Source organism: Salarias fasciatus, chromosome 5 (genome assembly GCF_902148845.1).
Source record: "Salarias fasciatus chromosome 5, fSalaFa1.1, whole genome shotgun sequence".
Classification (NCBI taxonomy): Eukaryota; Metazoa; Chordata; class Actinopteri; order Blenniiformes; family Blenniidae; genus Salarias; species Salarias fasciatus.
Window position 1 is genome coordinate 4,408,843 of NC_043749.1, and position 27,746 is coordinate 4,436,588.

At 42.2% G+C, this 27,746-nt stretch overlaps 2 protein-coding genes across 5 annotated transcripts in view; both read left to right on the top strand.

The window, feature by feature from the left end:
• The first annotated feature begins 591 nt into the window (after window positions 1–591).
• Window positions 592–4,810, top strand: LOC115388645 (histone-lysine N-methyltransferase SETMAR-like). Its single transcript, XM_030091868.1, has 2 exons — window positions 592–708; window positions 3,110–4,810. Exons 1-2 carry the CDS (start codon window positions 598–600, stop codon window positions 3,905–3,907), a joined length of 909 nt encoding a protein of 302 aa, XP_029947728.1. The 5' UTR covers window positions 592–597; the 3' UTR covers window positions 3,908–4,810.
• Window positions 4,811–14,066: 9,256 nt separating this feature from the next.
• Window positions 14,067–27,746, top strand: part of LOC115389189 (inositol 1,4,5-trisphosphate receptor type 1-like) — an 83,600-nt gene continuing 69,920 nt past the window's right edge. For all 4 annotated transcript variants that reach the window (XM_030092649.1, XM_030092650.1, XM_030092651.1 and 1 more), the window contains exons 1-3: window positions 14,067–14,258; window positions 15,134–15,247; window positions 19,600–19,670. In XM_030092649.1, coding sequence (XP_029948509.1) covers window positions 15,156–15,247; window positions 19,600–19,670 — 163 coding nt within the window. In that variant the 5' untranslated portion in view covers window positions 14,067–14,258; window positions 15,134–15,155. The remainder of the gene's footprint in view (window positions 14,259–15,133; window positions 15,248–19,599; window positions 19,671–27,746) is intronic.

Below are 27,746 nucleotides of genomic sequence, written 5' to 3' on the forward strand. Positions count from 1 at the left end.
TCATCTACTTTTATTCTTAGCTTAGTTCCAAGTAGATAAACAGTAATTGAAAGACTGTATAGGAAGGCAAGTAGGGTAAAAGTAATAGTAACATTGTATTATACATGATGACATTTATGTGACAGAATAGGTACAAACAATTTTATCACATTTTTCTACAATCTGGACCATCCTGTATTCTCCTTTCAAACTTTTTCCAAGGTTTAAAACAGTGACTTGCAGCATAAAATCCTTCCACGCCAATTTTTTTTTATTTATTCATTTATTTTTTTAATTAAAATTTTGCACTCCAACTACTCACTTCCACAAATACTTCCACTGGCCCCACTATAAAAACCCATATATATATATATTTTTTTTAATTAATATTTTAATATATGGAGGATATGAAAAACAGGTGCATTGGTATTGATGCCATCAAGGGCGCTCGTGTTCAAAGTGCGTAACTCGATGCGTTCTCGCCTCGTCGCAAGTCTCTGTTTTGTGGACGCATGACTGACAAGTGTGTTCTCGCCAAGTGCACGGGTACGCACTTGCGTACTAATCTCTGGGTGGTGCACCGGAAGTACTTGTAGTACTTCCTGGTTCAGAGTTGTTATGGTTCCTCTCGTAGAAATGAGTGAGATTGATGGGCTACATGTGGATTTAAGCAGCGGGTTGGAGGATGTTCCGGTTTTATTTGAAGAGCTGACACGTCCGACATTTCAGGTAACCACAGTCGAACATGTCTGAAGTAGCTTGAGCCGTCCAGGAAACTGTTCTGAGACTTTAGAATTAGAAATATCCTCACAGTGAGGCAGGACGGCTAACCACTTCAATGCATTCATCAAGATGGCAGTAATATCTCACCTTTAAACAGTTACACTGCAAAATGTACGAATCACAGACTTGGTTTTGATTTATTTACCACATAATCCTGGTCAGGTGCTGGTGCCAATCCCAGCTCACTGTGGACAAGGGTAGGATACACTCTGGACAGGTTTCCATCCATCGCAGAGCAAACACAGAGACAGATTTTTCAATAATGTCAACAGCATGTTTCTACAATTTGGGCTAAAATTCAAGATGCATTATTCTGCAGAACAACACTTTTGTTTAACAAACTGTTTATTTGCTCCTTTTTTAATCACACAGGCCAGTCAGGCTGAATTAAAGTTTTGTCAAGTAGCCATGGGACCACCTTTTCAGCCTCGTCAAACCTAACACGCTTTTAATGTGCTCTTTAGCCTTAAAGCGATACTTCAACATTTTAGCAAATTGGCCCGTTTAGCGCAATTCATTAGTCATTTCGAACAGCATACTTACTTTTTTTGTGAGGGCGAGCTGTTGTTTATTCAGAAGTGAGTCGGGGAAGGTTTTCGGGACGGACACAATGGAAGTGGATGGTATTTTGGTTCCCCCTCGTCAAACTCATCAAATACACAATCCAACAACCCCAAAACACTTTGGTGGGCAAATTATAATCCGCACATTCACTACGCTGTGGAACACCAACAAAAAATATTGTAGCGTTACGACACTGAAGCAAATACTGGGAACTACTTTTTCTTTCGAAATCACTACGCCCAGACAAGTAGTTCCGTCTTAGCAATCTTCGCATCAACAACTCAATCTCGTAATTTTGCATTAATACTTCACAGCGTAGTGAATGTGCGGATTATAATTTGCCCACCAAAGTGTTTTGGGGTTGTTGGATTGTGTATTTGATGAGTTTGACGAGGGGGAACCAAAATACCATCCACTTCCATTGTGTCCGTCCTGAAAACCTTCCCCGACTCACCTCTGAATAAACAACAGCTCGCCCTCACAAAAAAAGTAAGTATACTGTTCGAAATGACTAATGAATTGCGCTAAACGGGCCAATTTGCCAAAATGTTGAAGTATCGCTTTAAACTCCATTTTTATTTTACTTTAAAGATGCAAACTATCAGAAATACAGAGCCTCTTGGTGTTCATCAATACTAAGCAATTGCCATAAAGAGATTATAATTTTGCATCCCATATATATAAATGATTAATTTTATATTCATTCATAAAGTTTTACATATAGAGGACTCTGAATGGAAAATCCTCAAGAGTCAAGCATCCTCAACTTCATGGTTTTGCCAGCAGATGGCAGCAGATTATCGCAGTACTGTCATCATCTGCACGCACTGAAGGAAACTGGAGATCAGCCTCCTCTGGAAGCAAAAGAGTTGCTCTACTTTTACTTTCAGCTCCTTCTCCATGATGGTTTAGTGAACTCTCTCCACTCCATATTGCTGAAATCATGAATCAAAATAAGTCAGAACTCTCCAAACTGATCAAATCTGAGTGCTTGTAATTGATGATGGAGGTTGATGTGTTGTTCAGTAGACCGGAGATACTCAGCTTTGATTGTTGTTGTTCGGCTGTACAAGTGCACTCTCTACATCCTGAGGGACAAATTATGATCACTTCCCTTCTACCACTGCAATTTACAAGAATTCAATGAAAATAACCAGATGTGTGTCTTTATTTTTAATATATAAAACTACATTGTTATGTGCCTTTTGGAAGGAAAAAGGCTTTTCTAATACAATAATTACAAGTAATATGAGGATAAAAGTCTGTTAAAATGACCTTCATCCTCTGATTACAATGAGGAATTTCACTCAAGGAGGGAAAAAAAGGAATTGGGATCGAATGTTGCCCATGTCTGATGTAGACAAGTTGAAAACAATCAAGTGTGTATTCATGAACAGCCAACAAAGCCATTTCCCAGCTCTGAATCAAGTAAGCACATTGATCATCACCAAACCATAATGAAATGAATCTGATGGACCGTCAGGTCTGTTCAGTCTCCTGATAAGACTTTCTTCAACATGTGCACATTCGTTTTGACAGTCTTAGACTGATTTGATGATTTCTAGCTTCTCGGACCCCAACCCCAGACTGAGAGCTACTGATGTACAAGAAATGTATGTAGAATTAGAAAATCGGGTGTTTAGGTGACCTCTTTAAGTTTTTCATTTTTTATTTGGTAATAAATATCTTAAACTGGATAAACATAATTTACTATGAAGCAGTTAAAACAAGACATATCTTGTCGTCGGATTAAATTTTTCTGTATTTTGTCGTCATGTTTCAGTATTCCCCCGATAACGTCCAGGGACCAGGATGCACCACGGACCCCAGTGAAGTCACCCTCCCTGGATGCTCCTGTCGGTCGCAGTCCTGCTGCAGCGAGACCTGCTCCTGCCTGCGGACTCACGGCCGGGCGTACGACGACTCCGGCCGGCTGCCGGACCTCAGCAGGACTGGGGGCGCCTGCTCCCGCCCCGTGTTTGAGTGCAACGCCCTCTGCTCCTGCGGCGACTCCTGCTCTAACAGGGTGGTGCAGAAGGGGCTCCAGGCCAGGCTGGAGGTCTGCAGCACCCAGGACAGAGGCTGGGGGGTCAGGGCGCTGGAGGAAATCCCCCTCGGGACGTTTGTGTGCGAATACGCGGGGGAGGTAATCGACTTTGTGGAGGCCAGACGCAGGCAGCTCTCGCAGCGGGCCGACGAAAACAACTACATCATCGCCGTGAGGGAGCACGCGGGCGCGGGATCGATCACCGAGACGTTCGTGGACCCGTCCCGGGTGGGAAACGTTGGCCGCTTCCTCAACCACTCCTGCCTGCCCAACCTGCTCATGCTGCCTGTGCGCGTGCATTCCGTTATCCCTCGACTGGCGCTGTTCGCAGCGCGGGACATCGGCGCTCACGAGGAGCTGACGTTCGACTACTCAGGAGGTTACAGCAACCAGCGTCCCGCTGAGCGGCTCTGTACGGAGAGAGACTCGCCAGCATGGGGCAGCAGGACTGATGGACCCCAGAGGAAAGCCTGCCACTGCCACGCTAGCAACTGCGCGGGGTTTCTTCCACTGGATTTATCTGTTCTGAACTGAGCAAGTGCCTTATCATTTGTATCTGAATGCCGGTAAACCATGTGTTTATCAGTCTGCCTCTCCGGCTCATGCCTATTTAACTATCTGTGCTATTTTGGGCCTGTGTGAAATATTCAGCCGCTCATTAGAGCAAGACAATGCAACACGTTGGTGGCTTCACCAACACAATCAGCTGTGTGAGTCATGTCTGCCCTCATCACAGCTTCCTGTTTGCCCCCCCTCAGTGTTTCCCGACCTGCCGCTGTCCCCGATGCGCTCTCCCACTCAGTCTAAGATGATGCAATGGAAACAAGAAAAACAAGTCCAAGTTCCCTCCAGGATTAAAGTTGTGAACATATGTGTTATTTTTACTGGTTAACGTCCGCTCTCATCTGTCAGGGGGGGGCGACTCCCTCTGGTTTCACTGATCCTGGCACTCTGGGTCACATCCTTCACACTACACATGATCTGTGATGTGTGATTGGTTGGTTAATTTTAATCGTGTTAAGAAAGAATTCAAGTTCATGCCCTTCATGTGGCAGAAATGAAAGTAAAAGTAGTAGCTGTCATATGTTTCCATCAGCTTCACACTTCTTTGTTGACGTCACGAGACGAACCCCCAAATAGATCTCCTCGGCTTCCCATCGCACGCTGTTCCCCGGGGAAACGGGACCAATTAAAAAGGGCCGCAGGGTATAGTTTATATAGAAACAGACTTCATTCCCCTGTCAGAGGAGGAGCCAAGGCGTCCCACTTCAGCGTGACCATTCTCAAATCAGGACCTTCTCCTCTCAATCTGCCCCGGTTCCAGTCTAGACCTGCTTTCATCTTATTAATATCCACATCTGGGTTAATTAGGATGGAGACCATGTTTCATGTAGAAATGGGACCAGATCTCCAGCCACACTGGGGGGGGGGCCTGACGGAGACGGACTGATGGCGGAGGGAGGAGGGCGGGGGAGACGGAAGCCTTCTGCTGCCCAGTTGATTGCTTTTTGTGTCACTCAGTGGAGAGGAGAGTGCTCCATCGACCCACATATTCTCCTCTGTGAGGGTTACCTGAGACTGATGCTGGTCAAAGTGGGCTCCTCTTCCAGTCTGATCTGATCCACTTTCACCGAATCAAAAGTTTGTGTTGGTGAATGCAGAAGTTTTCGTGAATCTATGTGTCTGAATGGGTGAATATGACTGTGAAGAAACTCTCACAGTACAGGTGAACTCAATCATAGAGATCAAGGATCAAATCAGGAAGGTATGCCCATCCTCCCCCCGCAAAAAGGCCGTCATTTCATTCAGCTGTGTCTTCATACAACAGATTTTCTAGGAGAAAAAAATACTCTGCGCACTGTAAAGAGAAACGCTTGACAGCTATAGGGAATAGCTGTGAAAGGACGCTCGCGCTGAAGATGACCTTGGAATAAAGTAGGACATATAGAAAGTTATTCATCAGGGTTTGACAGGCTCAATGATGTGTTCAATGGAATAGATTCTTCCTCTTCTTCTTTCCTTCAAATTTGTGGCCCTCTTTTTTTTTCTCTCTCTCTCTCTCTCTGACTTAATGTGACTCTCGTGCCCATCTACTATCAGAGCGGGTTGAAAAACAGGCTCAGATTCTGTGACTCATGTCATTTTTGAGTCAGACGTCCCTGGGATCCCTATGGCAACGGGCCGTGTGTACAGGAGGCGATACGGACGGCGGCGGTCGGCTCGGAGGCTGATCTAAAAATCCTGCCTGTCGGAAGAGCCGCGCTGCCGATGATTGGCTCCTTTCCAGGATTGTCACCTAGCAACCAGCAGTTAATCACATGAGGTGAACTTCCACACCGAATCCCCCCGCCCCCCGCCCCACCCTGCACAGAAAAACACAAAGGATGCTCAACAATACCGGAGCATGTCGTTTGTGAGAGTGTGCATGGACTGCAATTTAAAACCAAAAAAAAACGAGAGAAAGAGGGAATGAACGGTCTCCAGTTGAAACACAGAAACAATGCTACCATGTTCAGTCCGATAATTCACACAGTCGGTCGTGGTGACGCTTCCACCGTCGCTGGCAACACGCAGTGTGAACGCCGAGGATTAGGCGCCCAAGTCAAACGTTGCCTTTGGATTCATTCTCCAGGCTGAGCGCTGCCTTTTCAAGCTGAATTATGTTCATATCGTCCATCACGAGTATTCAAAACATAGCAGGGCCTTTGCATAAAAATAACTGTTGAGCTTCAGAGGCAGCCTGTGTTCTCTCTCTCAGAATAGCGACATAATCATAACTTTGTGATCCCAAACTAAATATCTTTAACTGTGTCGCAGTTTGACGACGCAAAGCGAGTTTCTTCAGCTGAACCAAAAACAAACAATTTCAGATAGCAGTGATGGACGTTAGAGTGATTATTTGGATCAGGATTGTTGCTCATTTTCGTTGAAAAGCTTAATTTGACTTTGCTCAGACTGCACTGGTGACATGATAGCATAATGTGCTAAATCCCAAAGTTTGATGCACCCAGGAATCTTGACATCTTTTAACAAAATTCTTGAGACTGAAGTGTGATTTATATTTTTTATTACACAATATTACTTTTTATTTAGTACAACTAGAACCCGGATGTCTTGTCCAGTTTTTCCCCATCGGGGCAAAAGATTTGACGCACGCTTGATGCTTCTGAAAGCCGAGCATCAGACTGAGAACGGAGAGGGACAGTACTTCAGGGCGAGCGACTGATGGAAAAATGGCAGTCCGTTTGCTGAGAAGTGGAGCACCTCTCTGATGAGGGAGCAGATGTCCTTGTCTTGAATCCTGCAGCCAAATCAAGGAAGAAAAAATAGCAGGGAGGGTTGGGGGGGGGGGGGGGGGGGGGGGGGGGGGCATGGCAGATCAGGGCCTCAGCTGGCGAATCGAATGCATTTTGAACATTTCACTCAACTCTTGACCGGCTTCTCCAAACAAATGTTCTCAAAACTCATATCGATTTGTCTCTCACGGTGCAGCCTTCCCTTCTAGTCTAAATTTAGCAGCATGATGAGGTGGGCTGTCTGTTGTGGTTTCGCTCGAGTTTTAAAGGAAGTTCATGTTTAGAAAGGGGGGCGTTTTTCTACCACGACTCCTCCTGCTGCAGATGTCGGGTTAAATCGAACGTGGAGACACCTGCAGGAGGCTCAGCAGGAAGTTCTGCAACCCAAAACAAGCACCCGCCTCTACAGCTGCTCTCACCTCCGATCAGACACGCTCCTGAAATACATCTTCAGTCAGACGGAACATTGACTCTATCTGATTCACAGGCAAGTGAAGTCAGGAGAGTAGCTCTAATTGACCACTCGTTTCCAGCTGCCACGCTTTTTTCTCCACACTCAAATAAGTAGGGAACATAATCAGTCAAAAAATGGGTGGAAATGCTTTATTTACTCCTATATGTACCACAATGAATGAGAACATAAATCGGAAGAAACTGAAATGTGTTATTTTTAGAAAAAATAAATTCATCTTTACTTATCCAGTCATCTAATTATGGATAATTTTTAAAATAGAAACTAAACCATTAGATATTTATTCTGTTCTATAAATTTATGATTGAATGAATCTACTATTTGGACAAAATTAGAGCTCATGAAAGCATTATTTATTTTATTACATTAGGATGGAGGGTACACTCTTAACGGTAATATTTATGTTTGTTTATGTCATATTAGTGTGCCTTACTTATTTCTCACTATCCTGTTCATTAAATTCATGGACTTTGAGTCTGTAATTTGTACTCGAGGGTTGAGGGTCATCTGAGCAATGTGGAATTGTAATTTTTGCTTTAAAAAGCAAAAGATCCCGAAGCTTTGACTGTTTAGCACAAATATTTCCAACTAACCTCGAGAAAATTGTTAAAAAGTCGGTCAAAGATGGTTCGAGTATTGGTTTCTCTTCAGTCCCAATTTGTGAGATTATCAGTTGGAGGTTTAAGATACATTTGTTTAAAAGGCTCTGTATTTTTCCATTGTATAGTTTATTGCAGAACTTTATGGTATAATGTCATTTGCTTCTGTGATTTTAATGGGAATTAAATCACTAAAATCAAATAGGAATTGCAGTTTATCCTCTTTATTTTGACGACTTTTGTTCTTTTGGACTTTTTATGTTGGCGCTCAAAATGTGATTTTACCGCAGTCATCAAAAGAGGAGCTCCGTGGAATTTGGTGCCATAAACAGACACAGAGCTTACTGCTGTGGTGCATGTCGGTGTAGTGGTAAGCACTGTCACCTCACTGTAAAAATACCCATGTTTGAATCCAGGGCATTTTCTCCCTGTGTCTGCGTGTGTTTTCTGCCGGTACTCTGACTACCTCCCACAGTCCAAAGACTCGTGTATTTGCTGTTTTCCTGTGATATCCAGGTGACTCTGTCCAGTTTGTGCTCTGCTCATTGCTGATGAGAAGTGATCCAGATGTCCAAGATGTTGTTTTTGTGTAGAAATGGATGCATGAACTTAAGCACGGCTCTAAATGAGTGTAACATGTTGTTTTTAAAATCATTTTTTGTGCTTTTGGACTTCAAACTGCAGTCATTGTCGTACATGAGAACCCAGCATTCTCCTGATTGAGTTCAGGCTGGGCCTGATTGCATTGTGGGATTTGACATGTGGATGGTGCTGGAGTCAAACCTGTGAACCTTTCAGCTGCTGCTTCCTGTTAGGAGGATGTGCTCACTGATCATATTACGGTAGTCTACGTGTGCAAATGGAGCGACCACCAAGAGAGCCACTGAATATAAATATGTCTGGGTCTGCTTTAATGACAATATTGTTTAGGTGTTATCTAAACAATGTCGGCACGTCAGGATTTTTAAAAATAGGTTTTGAAGATGTTTTCTCGTCTGCGTGTCACTCAGTGTTTTGTTAAATCTCAAGTCGCAGCCTCTCATTCTGCGCTCAGATTTACGACAGTTGACAGCTATGGTATGCATGGCTGTATCTTTTATGATGGGATGTGGCGGCTCGGCCTTTTTATGGGAGAGAATGTTTCTTTTTTTTTGGAGACCTACCACTTCCCATCACACTGATTCTGACTTATGGTTCTAGAGCGTTGACTTTCTTCCTACTTTCTTTCTTCCTGCTCTTTTTAAGTATAAAGTATAAAGAGCTCATCCTGACCCCTCCGCTGTAGGTTGACCTTTGCTCTTAAACACGCTATGGCCACAGACTGGCTTAGATAACTGGTTAGCCTATGCCATGCAGTGAAAGTGAGACGAGGACTCCTCCCACCTTTCTGATCCTGACGGATTACCGGCAGTGAAAGCAGCTTAGTGAGCATGTCCTGCAGGTTAAAGAGGTGACTTCGGACCACTGCCTTCCTCCTCAGAGGGATCGGCTCTGAGCAGCCACAGAGTGCAGAAACCGGCTCATGTCTCTCTGCACGAATCAGGCGCCTGGCAGACAGCGTGTGCTCACGGTCTGTCATATTGATTATGCCGTAACCAAGGGGATGTGGTGAAGTGATTCTCGGCTCTGTTGATGAGGAGGAGGAGACCTGCCTGGATAAACTGTGACTGCATGCATGAACATTCTTGATGGAGTGAATGCAAAATAACAGATTTCTGAAGACCTACAGATGGACATGGAAAACTATTGTCTTACCCCGATAATGGGTTATAAGACAAAATCACAAGACCTAGTTAGAATATCTCTTCAGCTCCTCTCATCAGACTTTTTCCACTGGGGATATGCAGGCCATTATTCCAGCATAATTGTCTTTTATTTTTAGGGAGGTAGATTGCCACCTTATGCCGGGGCGCCGTTACCTGCCGACTTGTTCCCACAAAAGAACAACTGGCATCTTTTTCAGGGTAGTTTGCTCCAGTCTGACTTAACAAAAAAAAAGAAGTTGCACGTTTACAGCCAGGTCTTGTGTTCTTACACTGCCTGAGGTCAGCAGAAGAAGAGGAAGTCTCTCTGAGCGTGTTCTAGCAGGCGGGGCTGGTCCTTATGAGGCAATTCGTTAGTCAGGGTAAACCCAGGGCACGGCGGTCTCAGCTCATGGTGTTATGTCATTCCCAGTTTGTAACCATCTCCGAAGAGCCGGGACACAGTGAGGGGATAGCACACTGTTGTTTCTTCTCACACCAGGCAAGAATACTCGAGTATATAGTTACACCACTGCTGTTCACAATCACGGCTCTCCAGCTGTGCACGTTGCTCAAGGAGAAAGCATGGCTCATTGTTTCCCTCGTTGTTGTTAAAGTAATTGGTAAAGCAGCATGAATTTACAAATATGACGTTCAATACCCTTCAGTCATCCTACATTTAGCTCAGAATTGCTAATAAGTCACCATTATATGTGATTCTTGCCCCTGGAGGTAGCAGGTCTTCAGTGGCTTGCTGTCCCAGATCCACAGCTGCATTTACACGCTACAGGACTACAAAGAGCTCGGTTCTTTTAGCAGGACCCACACAGAGGACTTACTGCTCCCCAGACAAGAAAACGACCCACCATCGTGCCCACACGCTGCTGCACAGCGACGGCCTGAATCCGCACACGAGAAGACTCACTGTAACACATGCACAAAGATGACTCTCACAATCTGCGCTCCCACACAGATGGTCGCTGCGTTTTGTCATCCCACCGTCTCCGGCGCATTCCAAGCGTGCAGATGTTGTCCTTGTTGATTTGTCCGTCGTTTGTCGGAGGGAGCGGGGACAGGTGCTCCTACGGGTGGGACAACCTGCCGAGATGAATCACCTGTCACTTCTGCAGAGCTCAGTGTATCGGGGAATTGATCCACCTCTTTGCACAAACCTACTCATTCCTATCTCTACCGCCGTTTCTTTATGGCAACAGATGAGCTCCTCAGGCTACAACACCATTCTATAAAAAAAGTCTTTTATATACTGTACACACATATTTGAAACAAACCTTTTTCAAGCATCTGAACTGCTGCAATTCACAAAGGCAGCAGCAGCTGTGTCCAGTTTTATATTTAAACCCCTTTTTTTTTCTCTTCTGTGCGGTAGAATGGTAGTCAGTCGTCTGTACACCGTATCCATGACAACCGAGTACTCAGCGATCTGTATTCGATTTCACTTAATGTCAAATTTAGAAAAAGCCTGGAAATACTTTGAGTGCCTTGCAGATAGTGTGATACCTTGAATCATCATCATCATCATTGCGTTTGGTGAAGCTCAGAGACAGCGCAGCCAGATCCCCGTCTTCCCTCGACGAAGAGCCCAGCCTGTCTTTACATAGGTGGCCCTGAACATACAGTTGATATAATTTTGTTTCGTAACTTGATAATGATGACTGATTGCAGCTCCAGTGTGAGCGACGGGCGTCTGGCAGAACAAAAAGGCAACGTTGCCAATATTATAATAAGCGTTTTTGGGGGGTTTTTTTTCCACTGTGTCGTGCAACCAGGAACACAAAGCATCAAAAAAATGAGACTGAAAGGTTTTTTTTTCAAGACTCCAAAGTAGTTTACAACACATTAATCTCTAAGCATTTACATCTGAAAGACCTCTGTGCGTGGTGAAAAGCAGATGTGGAATGTAGAAAGGGAGAAGAAGCACTTTTATGGTAATGGGCTTTCAGCTCCCACTTACTGCACTTTTAGTATCTCTGTAGATCGTGCAGGAAAGAAACCAAATTAGGCTCTAATCGATGGGTTTGGCTAATGCCACTGGGCCTTTTTATGGATGGAAGTGCTCTTTATCTTCATGTTTCTCTCTTCCTCTCACTCATATTGCAATTAGGAATAAGTAGGAATAATCAGGCCTCGGCACATATTCAGAAGAGCCCATCTCTTACAAAGTGGGCTGTTGTAAGGAGAATTACTGGGATCCCAGTAGATGAAGTGCTGTGCGATACTGTTTTTATCGGTCTGACCAGGTTTTTGTGAATTCTATAGGACAATACTTTTAATTATTCCACTAAACGTCTGCTCCACTTGAAGTTGCCCCATGATTTTAGTGGGTCGGCTGCAAATAAACCAGATCACTCATCATTGTGAGACGAATTTAGAAGCGTGTCGGTCCATGGGAAAGATTGTCTTTGTCTGATTGAATGCAGAGCGTAGACCCTCTTGCTATAACAAATATCTTTTTGTGAAATGAAAAAGACACATAAACCTCTACAAACGCAGACATCCAACCGCCAAGAGGTTAAGTCTGTGTTTCTGACAGAGGGTCTTTATCACATGCTCGTCCGCACAGCATGACCTCCTCTTTGTGAGGCCGTGTGCTTCTGTTTGTGACATCGAATATATAAAATACATCGACACTGGCACAGACAGTTGATGACCCAAATCCATTTTGATGGTGTGAAAGTTGTTTCTATTACAGAGCCCCGTTTAGAAAAGTGTTTATGACAAGGTGTAAAAAAGAAAAAAAAAACAGAGTGAGAAAAACTGATGCAATGATGTGCAAGTCCCATAAACCCATATTTAAGTCAATCAATCAAACATGGACAGCATAGAAAAACGTGACTATTTTTAATTTGGTTGCAGTAATAAATCTGCACATGGTTGAGACAAAAGGGGCAGGGTTTATCTCAAAAGAGAAAATTAAATTGGGTTATTCCACAACAACTGGGTATCAGAATGGGAGATTATCTCAAAGATGCTGAAAAGAGATGAGAAAAGATTACTTTTCTGCAAAAAAAAAAAAAACATTTTGAAATTGTAGAGAAATAAATGAAAAAAGTGCTAATCAACATCAAGTGAAGAGAAAAACAGTGACGATCACACAATTTATACTATAGTGCATAAAATCGTCAGAGTTTTCAGAAAATCTGTAGAAAATATTTTCACATTTTAGGCTCTCAAGACATATTATAAACTAACTGAAGAAAATGTACAGAGATATTTACCTATGAACATTGTTCGAGCTACAAATGCAAGATTTTCCTGAAAAAGGGGGAGTATTAATATTAAAACACAATTATTAGTTTTCTGGAACTCAAATAATAATCAACGTTTTATACCCCTTTATCACACTAAGGTCTCTGGAGAGGATTCCAGCTGAAGGCAGAGCAGATTAACAACCGCACACATGTTCACACCGATGGCCAGTTTCACAGTCACCACCAGTTAACCTTGAAAATATGTTTTTTCAACTGCGGTAAGAAATGAGTTTGAGAAAATCCACACAAGCACATGGTGAGCATGCAAGTTCAGTGCAGAAATGCTCTTCTGCAGCCTCGGAGTGCAAAATATTCTTTGCTTTGATATGATTTAATGAACTATTTAAAGATATATGCATATGCATATTCAATCAATATCACAAGATCGAGTGCTGATGCATAGAATATCATTGTGACATCATACACATGAGGTCCCAGACCGACTGATACTCATACAACAGCATAACTTTCAGTACGATATTGCTGTTAAACATACTCTCATGCCAGGATTCTCAGAGTAAAGAGATGAGTTCCCCCCACAGGACTTCACCTACATTATGCTAACAAATTCACATGAATAGTTTGACTCATTCCAAATAGCATTTCATGGTTCAATTAAATATTTCTTACTCTTTCTCAAATTAGAAGTTATAATAGTTAAGAACTTTTCAGATCAATAAGCACCTAAAAGCATAATTTGTTCTTGTGCTAACTGCAGGTGTTTCATTGAAAATCTGGTAGGTCTGTGCACACACAGCAGCTGTTGTTCCATGAATGATTTTTCACAAAAGCGTTTGTCATCATTTATATTTACTACCAAGCCAGTGCTCTTGCATCATAATAAGGTGGTTATAGGTTCAAATACTGGCTGGATCCTTCTGTGTGGAGTTTGCATGTTCTTCCCATGCATACGTGGGTCAACTGGTTTAATCCACTTTAGGTACAAAAGCATACATGTGAGACTAATTTGTGACACGAAATTGCCCAGAGGTGTGTTGTGCTGAGATGCACTGGCGACCAATCCAATGCTGTCACTTTATTCAGTCTATGGCTGTCATCCACACAAAACTCAACTTATTAGTTAATTCCAAGCGAACAAAAATTCATTTATTAATTTAATAGTCATTACTTTTTACATGTTCATATAAGATGCGTATGTATATAATTTGTACATATTAAAATAAAAAAAAAAAGTTATTAGACGAGCACATTATAGTGCAGGACCGGACCGGAACTGCATTACCCAGAGTCCCTTGCGGCAGTATAAATAGAAAGGAAAGGGGCGTTCCCGCGGTGACATGTGGAGGAGGTAAGCGGCGGATTGTTACCGAGGACGCATTCAGCTGTCAGAGATAACGCCGCTCAGGCTGCTCTTACCTGGGAGTTTCGCTGCCATGGACTTAACCGAGGATAGCGCTGTGGAAATTATCCTGTGCTGACCCACTTCTTCAGCCGTTTCCCTCTCGCGACGTGTCTTTTCACGCCTTTCTTTCTCCCCCGGCAGCAGGTAAAGTGTCTCTCTGTGCAGTTTTCCAGCTCCTCTGTGTTGTGAGCATCCCTGTCAAGGAAGTAGCCCACGCGTCCGTGTGTTGTTGCTGCTGTTGTTGCTTTTCCGCCGCAGCTAATGTGGTGAAATTTAAAGGGCGGATAAAAGGTTTTTTGTGAATTTTTGTGGGAAATGTTTCATGCTGCTGCTTCACGTGCCCTGTCATTATGTTGTACAGCTAAAGTTTGAGGAGTGAGACGTGAACGTGGCTGAACGTTACTCTGAGCTTGTTATTCTTATGTGTGGAGTTCACACAGACAGCAAAAATGTAGGAACACACTTTATTTAGGTTTGTCAAAAATGAATAATAATTAAAAAAAAAAAAAAAGATCAAGGCCCACCCAGCCAACAATAGCATAATGCACTGAGAGTACATTTCTTTTGTTTCCTTCTTGTCGTTCTACTCACTTCATTCATTCATCTGACATAAATGTATCTAATCTAGTTCCTTAACTCTCTTTCCCAATGTTTTTTTTTGTAAAGACTCGAACCCACATGCCTTAAATGTAATAAAGTGAAAAGCTTCATATCTTTTGTTTGTGATCAGTACTCTTTGGAGTATTGATGCTGATGATCTTACAGTAGGTGGTGCTCTGACAATGGGATAAATGATAAACGTAGTGTGGATTTAGTCCACGCTGTATGAATTATAATCCCATTCTGAGAGTACACAAAACAGAAAACGGGGCCAGAGTTGTAAGTATTGTTCATTGTTTTGATTTTTAATGTTCCTGACAGTCTCTTTTCAAGACAACAAACTTACAACCACGTTTTCCATGTTTACTTGAAAATGCTCTTTTTTTTAAACTCTTCCTTGCCTTACCTTTCCTCTGCAGGTGTCTTCAAACCAGAGAAACCATGTCGGACAAAATGTCCAGTTTCCTCCACATCGGGGACATTTGCTCCCTGTACGCAGAGGGCTCCACCAGTGGATTTATTAGCACTTTGGGGTGAGATCACTTTTTGTCTTTTCATGTTTTGTGACCTTTCAGTTACCTCCACTTCCTTCATTGTGTATTTTCTCAATGGGCAGAATATACACAACACTAACTGAGCACATGTTGCTCAACTAACACTCAAAATAACTTGAACAGAAGGCCTGTTTTGGTATAAAGGACGATGTTGTAATGGATGGATTCTAGTAATAGATGATTTAGTGCTTCTGTCTGATTCAGGAACCGAATGGTAACATAAATGTTTTTTGTTCAGGGTTATACATTTCAGAGGGAAAAAAAGAACCCTTTAGACTATATTTGATAAATGAGTTCCTCTGAAATGTTTCCATCTTTGTTTAAGTATGTAGTTACAGAACTTTGCCAGCAATATTAATAATGCATGTTTTTAAAAAGCACCTGAAGAATTTTTGAGTAACTCTCTAGTTGGACTCCAGACTGACCTCATTGAAATGTATTTGGAATTAATTATGTTTATATATTAAATAGTTAAGCCTTTTAAGTGATAGCACAAGGTGATTTTCTGCTGGATGGATTGAATTTTTTGCTTCCACGATTTAAAGTTTCTCAGCCTGGCTGTCTGTGCTTTGTTGTTTTATGTTTATTACACCGTGTACAATTTACACAAAGAACATTTAAGTGAAGAATATGATGAAACTGTGGCAGCTTATCAATGAAATGATTCCCTGTTGTAAAAAGTCTTATTCCCTTGAGTCTGTGTTTTAAGAAGAGACGCGCTGAGTCACTGTAAAAACAGAAAAGTCTCAGCCAAACACTCTTTCCTTGTTTCCTCATTGGATTTTTCCTGTTTTCTCTGGGTGCTGTTTGTCTCCTCCTGCAACACGTTGAACGCCATTTCTTTAAGTGGCTGACATCTCGCCGCCTCCCTAATTGTAGGCAGTGAGTTTAAAGTGCATCTCATTATGTGAAAATTGAGCAAGTCTTGGCGCACAATTGACGTTTCGGGGGTAATAACAGAGAGCTAAAAGCAGAGCGGAGTGTGACTCTTGATGAGCCCGGCCCTGCTCTCTCAGCTTACCCTTCCTTTCTGCCACCATGGAGTTAATTTCTGTTCTTCTGTGTGTGTGAAAGTGAATTTTGAGCACAGTGCCTGTACTGTTATGTCCTCCCCCTCTGCTCAAATGCTGCAGTTCTCCTCTTCTCGCCAGTGTCGCCACTCCGCTCGCCTCTCACCAGAGGCCGAGCGGTCTTCTCCGCCGGTTTTCAGAAAGCGTGCTCTCACTCACTTTAGCCGTGTGCATCACCCGCCATAGCAACACGCACAGCTTTGAAGACTGGCACCGTGACACAGCTCATCTGTCATATTTCCCATCTTCTGCCGTTGCGCCTTGTAATCACCCCCCCCACCCAGCGCCGCCGTGTGAGAAGAGCTTAGAGGGCGTACCTATAAATAGCATCATTGTATTAGGTGCTGCCTTTGCGGTGGCCGTGCTGAATGTGACCCCTGAGAAGCAGATGCAGCCACCTGCACCACCAGAGCAGGTGACGGCCCACGCCTCGGCGAAGCGGGTGTCGCACAACGCATGTGCAGGTATCTTGTTGACCTTGGAGAACAGTGACTCCTCTGGACCACTGAGGCCGCGACTCTCTACTCATGAAGAAAATTCTCCCCAACATGTGATTCCTTCCTTTGTCCTCGCAGTGCGCGGTGCGCTGCAGGAGCTATAAAAAGCTGCGACTGACTGGACCCGTTCAGGCTTCCTACGGAGGTGTTTTATTTGCGCTGATCCACTATCTCACCGTATTCCCGGGGGGCTTCCCCAGAACTCCGCCGTCACGTGGCTACGGAGTCTTTCTTTCGCACGTCTGGGTGACTGTAGAGAGAAAACGCAACGCTGGAAGAAAGAGGAAATCTTTGGTGGTGTTAGAGGTGTAAAAAGTTTTCACAGCATTGAGCTCTTTGAGCTGAGACGATTTGAGAGTGTAGGCTTGCATGTATTCCGCTTCTGAGGTTGTTCATCCATCTTCCTGCCTGTTCCATAATCCCATAATTCAGATGTATATCTCGGTAATCATTTAGAAGCAAATATTCACAATACTTCATCATGGAGACCTCATTTGTATCTTATTTTTGTTAAGGCAACATCTCCAACATCACATCTGAGAAAACATGCTAAACCCATTCATTTATCTTCATTGGAACAAATGAAGCACCTAACATTTCTACCTCTATCATCAGTGCAGTAATCCAAAAAGTCCATATCTCACAATAAACTCTTAGACGAATATATCCAAGGCTGAATTAAAAGGATTTTCGCTTTAAGACGTCATAATAATTCATGGTAAAGACCTCGTTTGTCTCTCATTTTCTCATTTTTCGTAAATGTAGCCTCAACTGAAAACTTATGTCCTCTTCTGTCATACCTTAGCTGTTGTTGTTGTTGTTGTTGTTGTTGTTGTTTTTTTTTTTTTGTTTTTGTTTTTTTTTGTGGTGAGAATTGAGAAATTGCAACTCATGAGGAAAGGCTTACTTTATATTTATGTGGTGAGTCAGTCCAGGTGATCATGATTACTGCACAGATGAGGAAATGTGTCCAAATTATTGATAATTTCTAGAAGTTATTATGGACTAGCCTGATATAGTTAAGAGTTCCGGCTACATGTGGCCAAATGTTTCTTGGCTTTGAAGATGTGAACAGAATAATAACACATTCCTCTGTGAACTGAGGCAGGAGGCATGATATTGTTGATGTTGCAGTTCTTTTGTTCAAATTTCAGGTTGTCATGCGTTATGAAAGTTAAGTAAATGTAAACGATATAATAATTTGTTGCACCAAAACAGATATGGAGGTTTGAAGTTCTTGTAATGCTCTTATTTACTGGTTAGACCCACAAACTTCTGCTGGAGTAAAACGGGTTTGACGCTCCTGTAATCAGTGTAAAACACATCAGATCCTATCAATTTAAAGCCAGTTTGTCAGTTTAGCGTTGAACCTTTTTCCATCCAGCAATGTTTGGAACATTTTCAGACTTGTTTATCCAAATAGCTCTCTTATCGGTGAAGTATTTGCACTATTACTTCATAGTTAATCGAAGCTAAAACCTTTATGTGTGAATGTTTGCATGTAGATTTCCTCTGGTTCTGAGTCTCAATCCAAAAACATGTCTGTTCACATTCAGCTCTGTAGTTCCTGTAGGTTTGAGTGTGTGTTCTTATGTATCTCTGCGTTACCGCTGCCTTTTGCTCAATGTCAGATAAGTAGCAGCCTTCTGCATCGAAAGTCTGGCAGCTGGGTTTGGAGGAGAGACAGTTTGAGCGGGTCTCTCATGTACGACCACTCTGTGTCTGTTAACTGCCAGAGGTTGTGCAGAAGCTGGTTGTCCCAGACACACATTGCTCTCCCATATCATGACCCTCATTTTGTTTTCCAGCCTGTCAGTGTCCTTTCTTTCTTTGACACAAGCTGAGATGTGGATTTGTCTCACCATAGCAGACTTTTTGATACATCTTTTAGCTCAGCTGACCATCTTTCAGTTTTCTTCCTGAGCTTGCTTCCAGAGAACTCTGTGCCATTTCTGCATCAGTTCACCTCAACCTGTTTGGTTGCGTTTATATGTATATGAACATGATGGTTCCTCATAGCGCTGTCTGGGGTCCAAGGTCACTAGATTCCAACACTTTGCGACCTTTGCTTACATGTTACATGGACTGACAGATCTAATGTACTGTAGATGGTTAAAGACGTCAGTTCTGTGCACTTGTATAGGAAAAAATGTTATTTTAGACCTTCTTGAAAATTTTCTCATGAAGTTGAACACACAGCCTTGCTGCAGAGTTTTTTTTTTTTTACATCTGTTTGTTCATATTATCTGTTAAAACACTGAAAATCTAATAAAGTCCCATTTGCCAGGGAGAATAAACAATCAAATAAGAGTTGTTCATTTATTTTTTTTTATAAAAACTGTTTTGTTTTGTTTTTACCATTTAGCTAGGCTTGAGTTATTGCTAGAATTGCATTCATCTTCTACACATTTGACGCTTGTACGAAATGTGAATTAGCTCAAACTTTTGTGTGAATCATGTAAAGATTTGATTAGTGGCTTGAGGTCAGTCCTGAAAGCGCCTGTTCTTTAACAATGAGCGGTTTTTTGTCAAGTACTTCCATGTCACAAGTTATTGTTAAAATTGAATACACACTTCTTGAAAACAACAAACTCAGTTTATTTTTAGTTGATTGTGCAATGTTTTTTTTTTGTTTTTTTTTTTTTAGCTATGCCGTTACTGTCATTTTACATAACCCTTTAGAATCTGCACTGAAGCGTGAAATGATTTGTGTTGCCTGTCTATTTTGAATGGTTGATAATCGTATGAACGGTTGTGTCTCCAGGCTTGTGGATGACCGCTGCGTGGTCCAACCAGACACAGGCGACCTCAATAACCCACCCAAGAAGTTCAGAGGTAAGGTCTGAAACGGTGCCGCTGCGCAGTTCACCATCTTGACGTGCGAGTCCGGATCGCTGCCGCTTGTGGTGTTCTTTGTGTATTGAATCGCAGATGCTATTAAAATGTGCCAGGATTTGTTACTGTTCTGTAAGTGTTCAGTGTTTGATGGAAAAATCCTCACTAAGGCCCCATTTAAACGTTTTCAAGTGAAAACACAAACGTTTCGTTGCCCTTTGGATGTCTTTTTACACGACAGCATTGCTCTCGGCCACTAAGTGCACATTTTTGGAAACGGCTCCAAAGGAAGAAGTTTTTGAAAATGCTCCACCTCAGTGTTAATGGTGGAGATATGCTCAGAGTCCATATCTGTAGAAATGGGTGAAAACACATATTTTCTTGTGCATGGCTCCCTGTACAGGCATGGTAAATAGTTCTTCTGCACATGCAGGTCACAGAGATGGAGAATTACTTGGGCTCAGTCCGCTATGAGGGTTTTCACGCTGCATTCAGGCCACACACAGTTTGACTGCAGCTACTGTCAAAGGGGTAGAGATGCACGGCACTCGGACTGAGATCTCAGCAAGGTCACCCTGTATACAGACAGTGTAAAAGCACCATAAATTAATGATATACTAAATAATATACCGTACCTGGGAAACTGGCCATAGTTTTTTTTTTTTTTTTTTTTTTTTTTTTTTATTGGATCTTTGTGAAAGTGGGCGTGTCTGCCAGTGTTTGGCTTGTGATGTTTTGGCATCAAAGAAGGTCTCTGCTGTCTATTTGTTAAGTGATTTAGGACATTGGAGAAAGATATATGCACATTTTCACCTCTTTTGGAGCTTGACCGAGCAATATTTTAGAAGGTGCCGAGCGGTGGCGTCTATATATCCTCCTGCTCTTGTCTTCAGATTGAACTTAAATCACTTGAAGCCTCATTTGCTTAATAAGGTGCTCAAACTGCTCAGTCCTGGTTTCATCCATGCTGCTTCTGTTGTGCTCCTTCGCTGGGACAATCTCTGGATTTCAAGCCACACAGTCATGCTGTGACCTTGTACTCCCACCAAACAGTGTTAAACCGTTGAAAGTAGGAAGCTGCGAAGGCCATTTCACAAAGTCTCTTTTGTGCTTCTGAAACTGTGTTGATATGCTAATGCTCACACTGGATGATTGTGTGCTTGAAAAAAAGGCTGTTGTCACGATCACCTGGTGCCACTGAGTGTGGTTTCATCTGGAAAAGATCCCCCGGCAAAGGAGGAAGAAGGGAAAACCGATGTTTGTGCTGTTCTGTGGAAGTTGTAGCGCTGTCATTCGTCACAACAGAGGTGGGTCACTGGCCTCGGGTCGAGCAGGTGAACTCGTGTGACTCTTACGTACATTTTCAAATTGCCTTCTTTAAAGCAGCAGTTAAAAATATGCCTAAATGTTTTGGCAGCCTTTGAGGGAAGACTTAAGTAAATTACTAAAAGTGGAGCGATGCGGCTGCCAGGGCGTTTTTCCATTTCCAGTGTTCCCTCCATGATTAAATTTGCACTTTTAATGCATGAGACGCCTCGCAAGACCCCGTTTAACATCCCCCTGTCACATCACAATTGATGCTCCCATCGCTCACTCTGGAGCGACTATAACCAGGGAAAAGGATGGTGCAGGCACAGACCGAGTGATTACAACTGTGTTTATTATCCTTTCACGCCAGCCTTGAACCAAAGACGATGGATCAAAGTCTTTTCGATCCGTCCATCTTCTACACCTCTTTATCCAGTTCAGGCAAACGGTGCTGCAGTCGAGCCTGGCTGTGTATGAGTGGAGGAAAACTGAAAGGCTGGCGATAGAACCACTCACACGTTCTTACATGAGCAACTGAGAACTGGCAGCTCACCTCAAGCACATGTTTGTGGACTATGGCAGGGAGCGTCTTCACTAATTGCTGCTGATTTCTCTTTACTGTCAAAATGTGGAACAGTTGAATAAAACATGCAATGTAATATGGATTGTAATGATAATTTCTCGCCCTTTCCACTGATCGAGTTGTACTAATTTCATGACTAAGCATAAGCTGGTTGTCTGGATCAGTATTTTGCAGGATGAAGTCATTCATGGCCAGTCGCCGTTTGGCTGGAGGTCCAAAAAGAGAATGAAAGTCCTTCCTGACAGCCGTCCAGCGTCGCTGATTTATGTCGGCGTCGTTGAGGATTCCGTGTGCTCTACTCCTGAGAAATTTATGTAAAATATGGACATAAATTCTATTTATAGCATACTGGTCTAATGCAATTGTAAAATATAGCCTGAGTACCAAGGAGCAAGAAATGGCAGATGCTACTTTATTTAATGACCCTGGGTGAACGGTTTCCCAACCAGCAGACGAGTATTTTTAGCAGGAACTCCTCCCGCAGAGGAAGACTCGCTGCTGCTGTGTGGCCGTACGAGATCCGCAGCGTGCGGCGTTGATGTCGTCGCTGTTCGCGGCTCTCAGAATAAGTGGTTTGTTTTAGGCTGAGTGCCAACTAGAGTTAAGCTCAAAGCCCATCACAGGAACCTGCCATCTAATAACAGACTGCACCGTGACAGCTTAGATGTAAGCACAAATTAGCTCCTGGCGATGAGTCTGAAACACAATATGCTTTGCTTCCTGCGGAGACCGCATGCAAATCTATTGTTGCTGCAGCTGTGTGACAAACACCTAAACAATGAAAGAAAAATACGGATTTGTACTGTTTTATAAGCTCAAGCCTATGTGTCGCGGTTAATTTGCAATTGCGCCCTCTGCGTCTTGTCACATTTGCCGTGGTTCTTTCAAAGCTCTGGATAAATGTTCCACAGTGACACAATGTGGCATATACACCTTAACCAAAACTCTATTTCTCTCCCCTCTGGTAGTTTTTGAATTTATTCAGACATCACAAACTACACCTGGGCTCTTCTTTATCTTCTGTGGACTATGAGCTGATACTGAAAAATGTGTTTTTCAGTTTCATTGGTGATTGGAGCTTCATGCTTATAGGGCTGGGCGGCATGGCCGGAAATTCTTGTCTCAATTTTTTAGTTTTCTTTCTGTCTCAAAATGATGTTAATCTGATGTTATTGGGAAGAAAAACAAAAAATCAACCTCTATAATTTTTTTATCAATAAATTTGTTTTATGGTGAAATCTAGTTGCATTTCACAGTTAGATCTTTTTATTTAGTTACCACAGTTCTCACCTACGTTACCGTTGGAAGTGAGAATGAATAATTTAGGATGTTCTTTATAATGAAAGTTTCCCATATTTAAAATAAAAGTTCTGGACGTTACAGCTATGGACCGTGTCAGTGAGAGAAGGATCAGAATATGGGTTTGGTGTATTTGCACTGATACACGTCTGCTTGGATCGCAGACAGAATGTGTGACTGTGCAAAACCCAGGATGTAGTTTTAGCTTGGCGGTGGCACTAAGTCCTCCTGCAGCTTGATCTAAACCCGACCAGTGAAGATGGAGACTGAGTAACGCCAATTCTTGAGTCTGATGCTGCAGAAATGTCTTCTTCACAGTGTAGCTGAGTTCCCAGTCTCTCCTCACATGCTGCCAACACAGTGAGCAGATCGAAGGCCAGTGGAATGCCGGTTCGATCAAATTGTGGAATTAAAATAAGATTGGTCTTTTGTCGTTCTGAAGTGAGTCATGACTGCACACTCCTGCTGTGACGTTAGGACATTAAAGACTGAGCACCGCGGTGTGGTTTTCATATCTGCTCTGTGGGAGGCATCAACCTGCGAACCACTTCAACTGCAAAAGTCACAGATGGAACAGACTTTAACCGCCCTTTGAGGGGAACTATTTATATGTTTACGCAGAAATGATGGGTGCAGGAAGTGTAGGTTTACCGTAAAGTCAATCACTGCGTTATTCAACTGGCTGAATGATCAGGAGGAGAGAGGAACAGCTGAATATCTGAAATAAATGCAGCTTTATTACAGTTTAACTAAACCTCACTAACAGACTTTATTACATTCACTGTATGAGCTGTTAGATAAGAACAAAATCGGTGCTCGGAACCACTGAAAACAATTTCTTGAGAACAGCTACGAATGCTACTCACCATTGTTCATGTTCATGTGGTATCGTTCTGTGGAGTGTGTGTGTGTGTGTGTGCGGCAGATTAGCAGCAGTGTTTCATGGATATGAACAAAGCACAGTTTGTTGACTTGAGGATGCAAACAGAGTGACTTCAGCGGTTTCTGTGTAACTCAGCTATTCAAATCATATTCAAAGATGTGGTGAAACGCCATGACCAGCTGGAGCAGATAGTGGAACTGCAGCCGCCAGGCCGTGACGATACACAGTTCTCTCTACTGCTTCAATTCTGGGTGGCTCTCACTCTGTCTGACTGCTTTGATGAATTTGTGTTCTCACATACAAGTCAACCACATGACTGCTTAGTTTCTCCTTTTCCCCTCATTTAAACGTCACATTGAATAGTAGTATAACTTCTGCTTTGTGTTCTGACAGCAGGAAGGCACTGTGTTCATCTGTGTTGCTGTTACAGTTCAGCAGAGAGTTTTTTTTTTTTTTGATGTAGTGAAAGTATTGGGCGATTTTGATGATTTTGTAGATCCTGCTTCAAAATTGGCCATTTCTCTGAGCCAGAGGTTTATCTGATTTGTTTCGCTGCTCGTGTTACTTTGGCTATTGCTGTACATGCTAATGGTAAAGCAACATGTTTACAGGTCATTGTTTATGCATGTCTGATAAAAATGCTCTCACCGTCAATTTTTTAAATTAAGTTATTTTTGAGATGAGACAAAATAGACTATTTTTGCTCCATTAAGGCAAAAATACAGTTTTGCAACAGTGAAGTTATCAGAAAGTAATGGATAATGAGGTGAAACTGATTTATGAGAGCTGTGACCCAAAGTAAATGAGTGTGCGTCAGAATAAAATACTTTGTACAAGGAAACAGCATTTAAAGGTGCATTAAGGAGTTTTACAACCTTAAAAATACTTATTTTCCACCATAAATATGTTACACATTTTTAATGATGTGTACAATGTGCCCTGACATATTCATTACAAGTACCTCTAACAGCGCTAAATTGTCACTTGACAGTTGCAGTGCCGGCCCGGCACCAGAATTTTTTGGGGAGAATTTGAAAGGAATGACGTAATGCGTGCTCCGGCTGGTTAGGTTTCATTTTGTCCGCCATTACTCCGCCAGATGCTTAGTGAGCAACAACTGAGCAGGAGCTTCCAGAAAGTAAGAAAAGACTGGCTTCTAGCACTGCCACAGCTCCACACAGACCCCACCAGGTAAAAGACACTTAAATTTTACTTGAGCGCTACTAAACGAGCGAGGAAGGAGTTCCCCTCTTCCGTGCACGCGAGCCACAGGGACGAGTTTTTCACAAAGCTACATTACGCCCAAGGCCTGCAGGGGGCGCTGTTTCGCATAAAACTTGCAAACTCCTTAATGCACCTTTAATGAATATTTTTTCTGTAGTTTGTCAGCACAGGAAGAATGTCCAGCATCAGAGTTGTACTAAATCAAACAGGTGTATCACATGATTCACTATGGCGAGCCTGAAAAGCAGCAGTAGAAATTTGCCAGCACTGTAGGTATGTTGGAATTATATTCTGTAGCAGCGTTGTGTGAGAGAACCATATTAGTTAATTAGACAGAACTGAAAACATTTCCTGATGGAAATGCAGATTATTTTTGCACATAGCCAAGAAGGCTGCTGGTGGGTGCATGTCTGATATCCTGTATGAATAAACACCGCTGATGTTGCTTTTCTATAGCGATCGTCATTGCAAACTATTCTTTGTTATTATTATTCTTTTTTTTTTTAAATAGTTTCATGTTAAAAGAACATTATCAAAATGAGAAGATGTCTCTTGCAGCTTTGGCATCATTTCAGGAAAGATAAGTGAAACTTTTAGAGCCACCACCTTTCTCTGAATTAAATAACTGCTGATCACAGAAGGTGCGATGTTTAAAAAAGTGCTCCTTTAGCTTTGAATTGGTGTTTATTCTATTTTTGTCAGTGTGAGAATGTTTGTCACAGTATCTCGGCACGCCTTCAAGTATAAAAGAGAGAAGGAAGGAAACTATGGTGTAACCAGAATGAACACACACACACACACATTCTGACATAGTAGAGAACAAGTTTTATTCATAGTTATATGATGGTGCGTGTGTGGCAAAGATTGATGAGAATTGGAAGAATGATTAACTGAGGAGTCACGGAGCTGTCACATTGTGCACCAATGGATCTTGGGTAATATTGTTGAGTGATGCACTGACATTCGATCCACCTTTTTACTTCTCCTGTCAGCTGGAAAACACAGCAGCAGTTCCACAGCTGTTTACACCGCGGACTGGTTTTAAATAAGTTTGAACGATGCATGAAGAAAAGTGCACACTTTCAAAATAATATTTGATTCTCTCTTTGGACATTTTACTGTGTTCATTCACTTCATTTCACCGGAAGGTCTCATTAAAACTTAGACATTTCCTTAATGTGTGCTGTGCACCAAGACTAACATTCACTTTAAAGTTTGAATTTTAGTCCTGAGATTTAAAATACCTTTATGTAATCAAACTTGTCATATGTTTTGAAATAATGTAAAGTTTGAGTCTAATGTCAGTGTGTACAAAAATCTAATAATGAGCGTGAAACATGTAAAACCTGACATTTCTAAAGAGCATGTTAATCCATCAATCCAATTATTACAGTTCCATGATTACTCCAGTGTAGGTCCTAATCAGGGTTGGGGAGTAACGGATTACATGTAACGGCGTTATGTAATCCGGATACAAAAAATTAGTAACTGTAATCCGTTACAGTACATGCAAAAAATATGTAATCTCGTTACAGGTACTTCTGATAAAAACACGGATTACTGAGCGGGATTACTTTTGAAAATCAGACAGAATCAACAACAGACATTCGCGCCGTATACAGACATTGTGACACTTTACAGCACTTTACGGCACAAACTGCCACATCGTAGATCTATAAACAATGGACACTGTAGATATATAAATGATAGACGCCGCATCCACCGCTGTCTTGGAGCAGCCTCCCGCTCTACTGATATGTTTAACCGTGAATGAAACGGCCCGCGTTGCAGAGGATTTTACCACCTGCTGCTGGACTCATGGCGGCTCCAGAGAGAGAGGAACTCATTCTTTGACTGGAAATGTAGACATTTTGTATTTCAGTCAGATGAGAACAGAACTTCTCTGTACAATGTAAATCCTGCCTCCAGCTGTGAAAACGCTCTCAACATCCAGGAACTCATCAAACCTGAAGACACATCTACAGTATGAAACACACCTGAACTCACAGTGAAGTTAAAGTGTTCTTAGCCTGCTAACCTGTCAGTAACCTGCTGCTGAGAACCACAGCCTCACCAGGCTGAACTCTGAAGAATCTGATGGAGGCAATAGTATCTTCAGCCTGTATGGAGGATTTATTGGAGACTGCGTGTTTCCTTCTGTCACTGAGGAATAAATGAACTCCGAACTCTTGAAAAAAATACTTTGCATGGCCTACCTGAACACAAACCCTGCTCCTCACTACAGCAGTACAGCTACACAGCAGACTGAATATATAATATAAATGTGTGTTAACACTGTCAATGTGGCTCGTGGTGCTGCTGCTGGTCTGTAGAACTACTAGAGGAACAGTCTGAACTGATGGTTCTGATCCTGAGTCAGAAAGAAAGAAAGTCAGATTCTCAGTAGGTTTAGAGGTTAAAGGTCATCTTGTTGGTATTAATTGGGGCTGAACACACAGAGTCCAGCAGAGTTCAGAACACTCAGAGCATTTAGTGTTGACTGTGTAGAGTTGTCACTAATCTAAAAGTAACTAAAAGTAATCAGGTATGTTACATTTTAATTGAAGCAATTAGAGTAAGTTACTGATTACATTTTTTGACAAGTAACTTGTAATTGTACCAGATTACAATTTAAAAGTAACCCACCCAACCCTGGTCCTAATTCATTTGACTATTTAATTAATTATTGGATCTTCAGGGTCACGTAGTTAGAAACACTGACTCTACAAAAATAAATTAAGTCTCAGGACAAATAAGGAGAAAACATCCAAGTTGTTTT

Coding starts and splice junctions, on each gene's coding strand:
- LOC115388645 (XM_030091868.1), top strand. CDS start 598: ATGGTTCCTCTCGTAGAAATGAGTGAGATTGATGGGCTACATGTGGAT. Junction 709..3,109: donor TGACACGTCCGACATTTCAG/GTAACCACAGTC, acceptor GTCATGTTTCAG/TATTCCCCCGATAACGTCCA.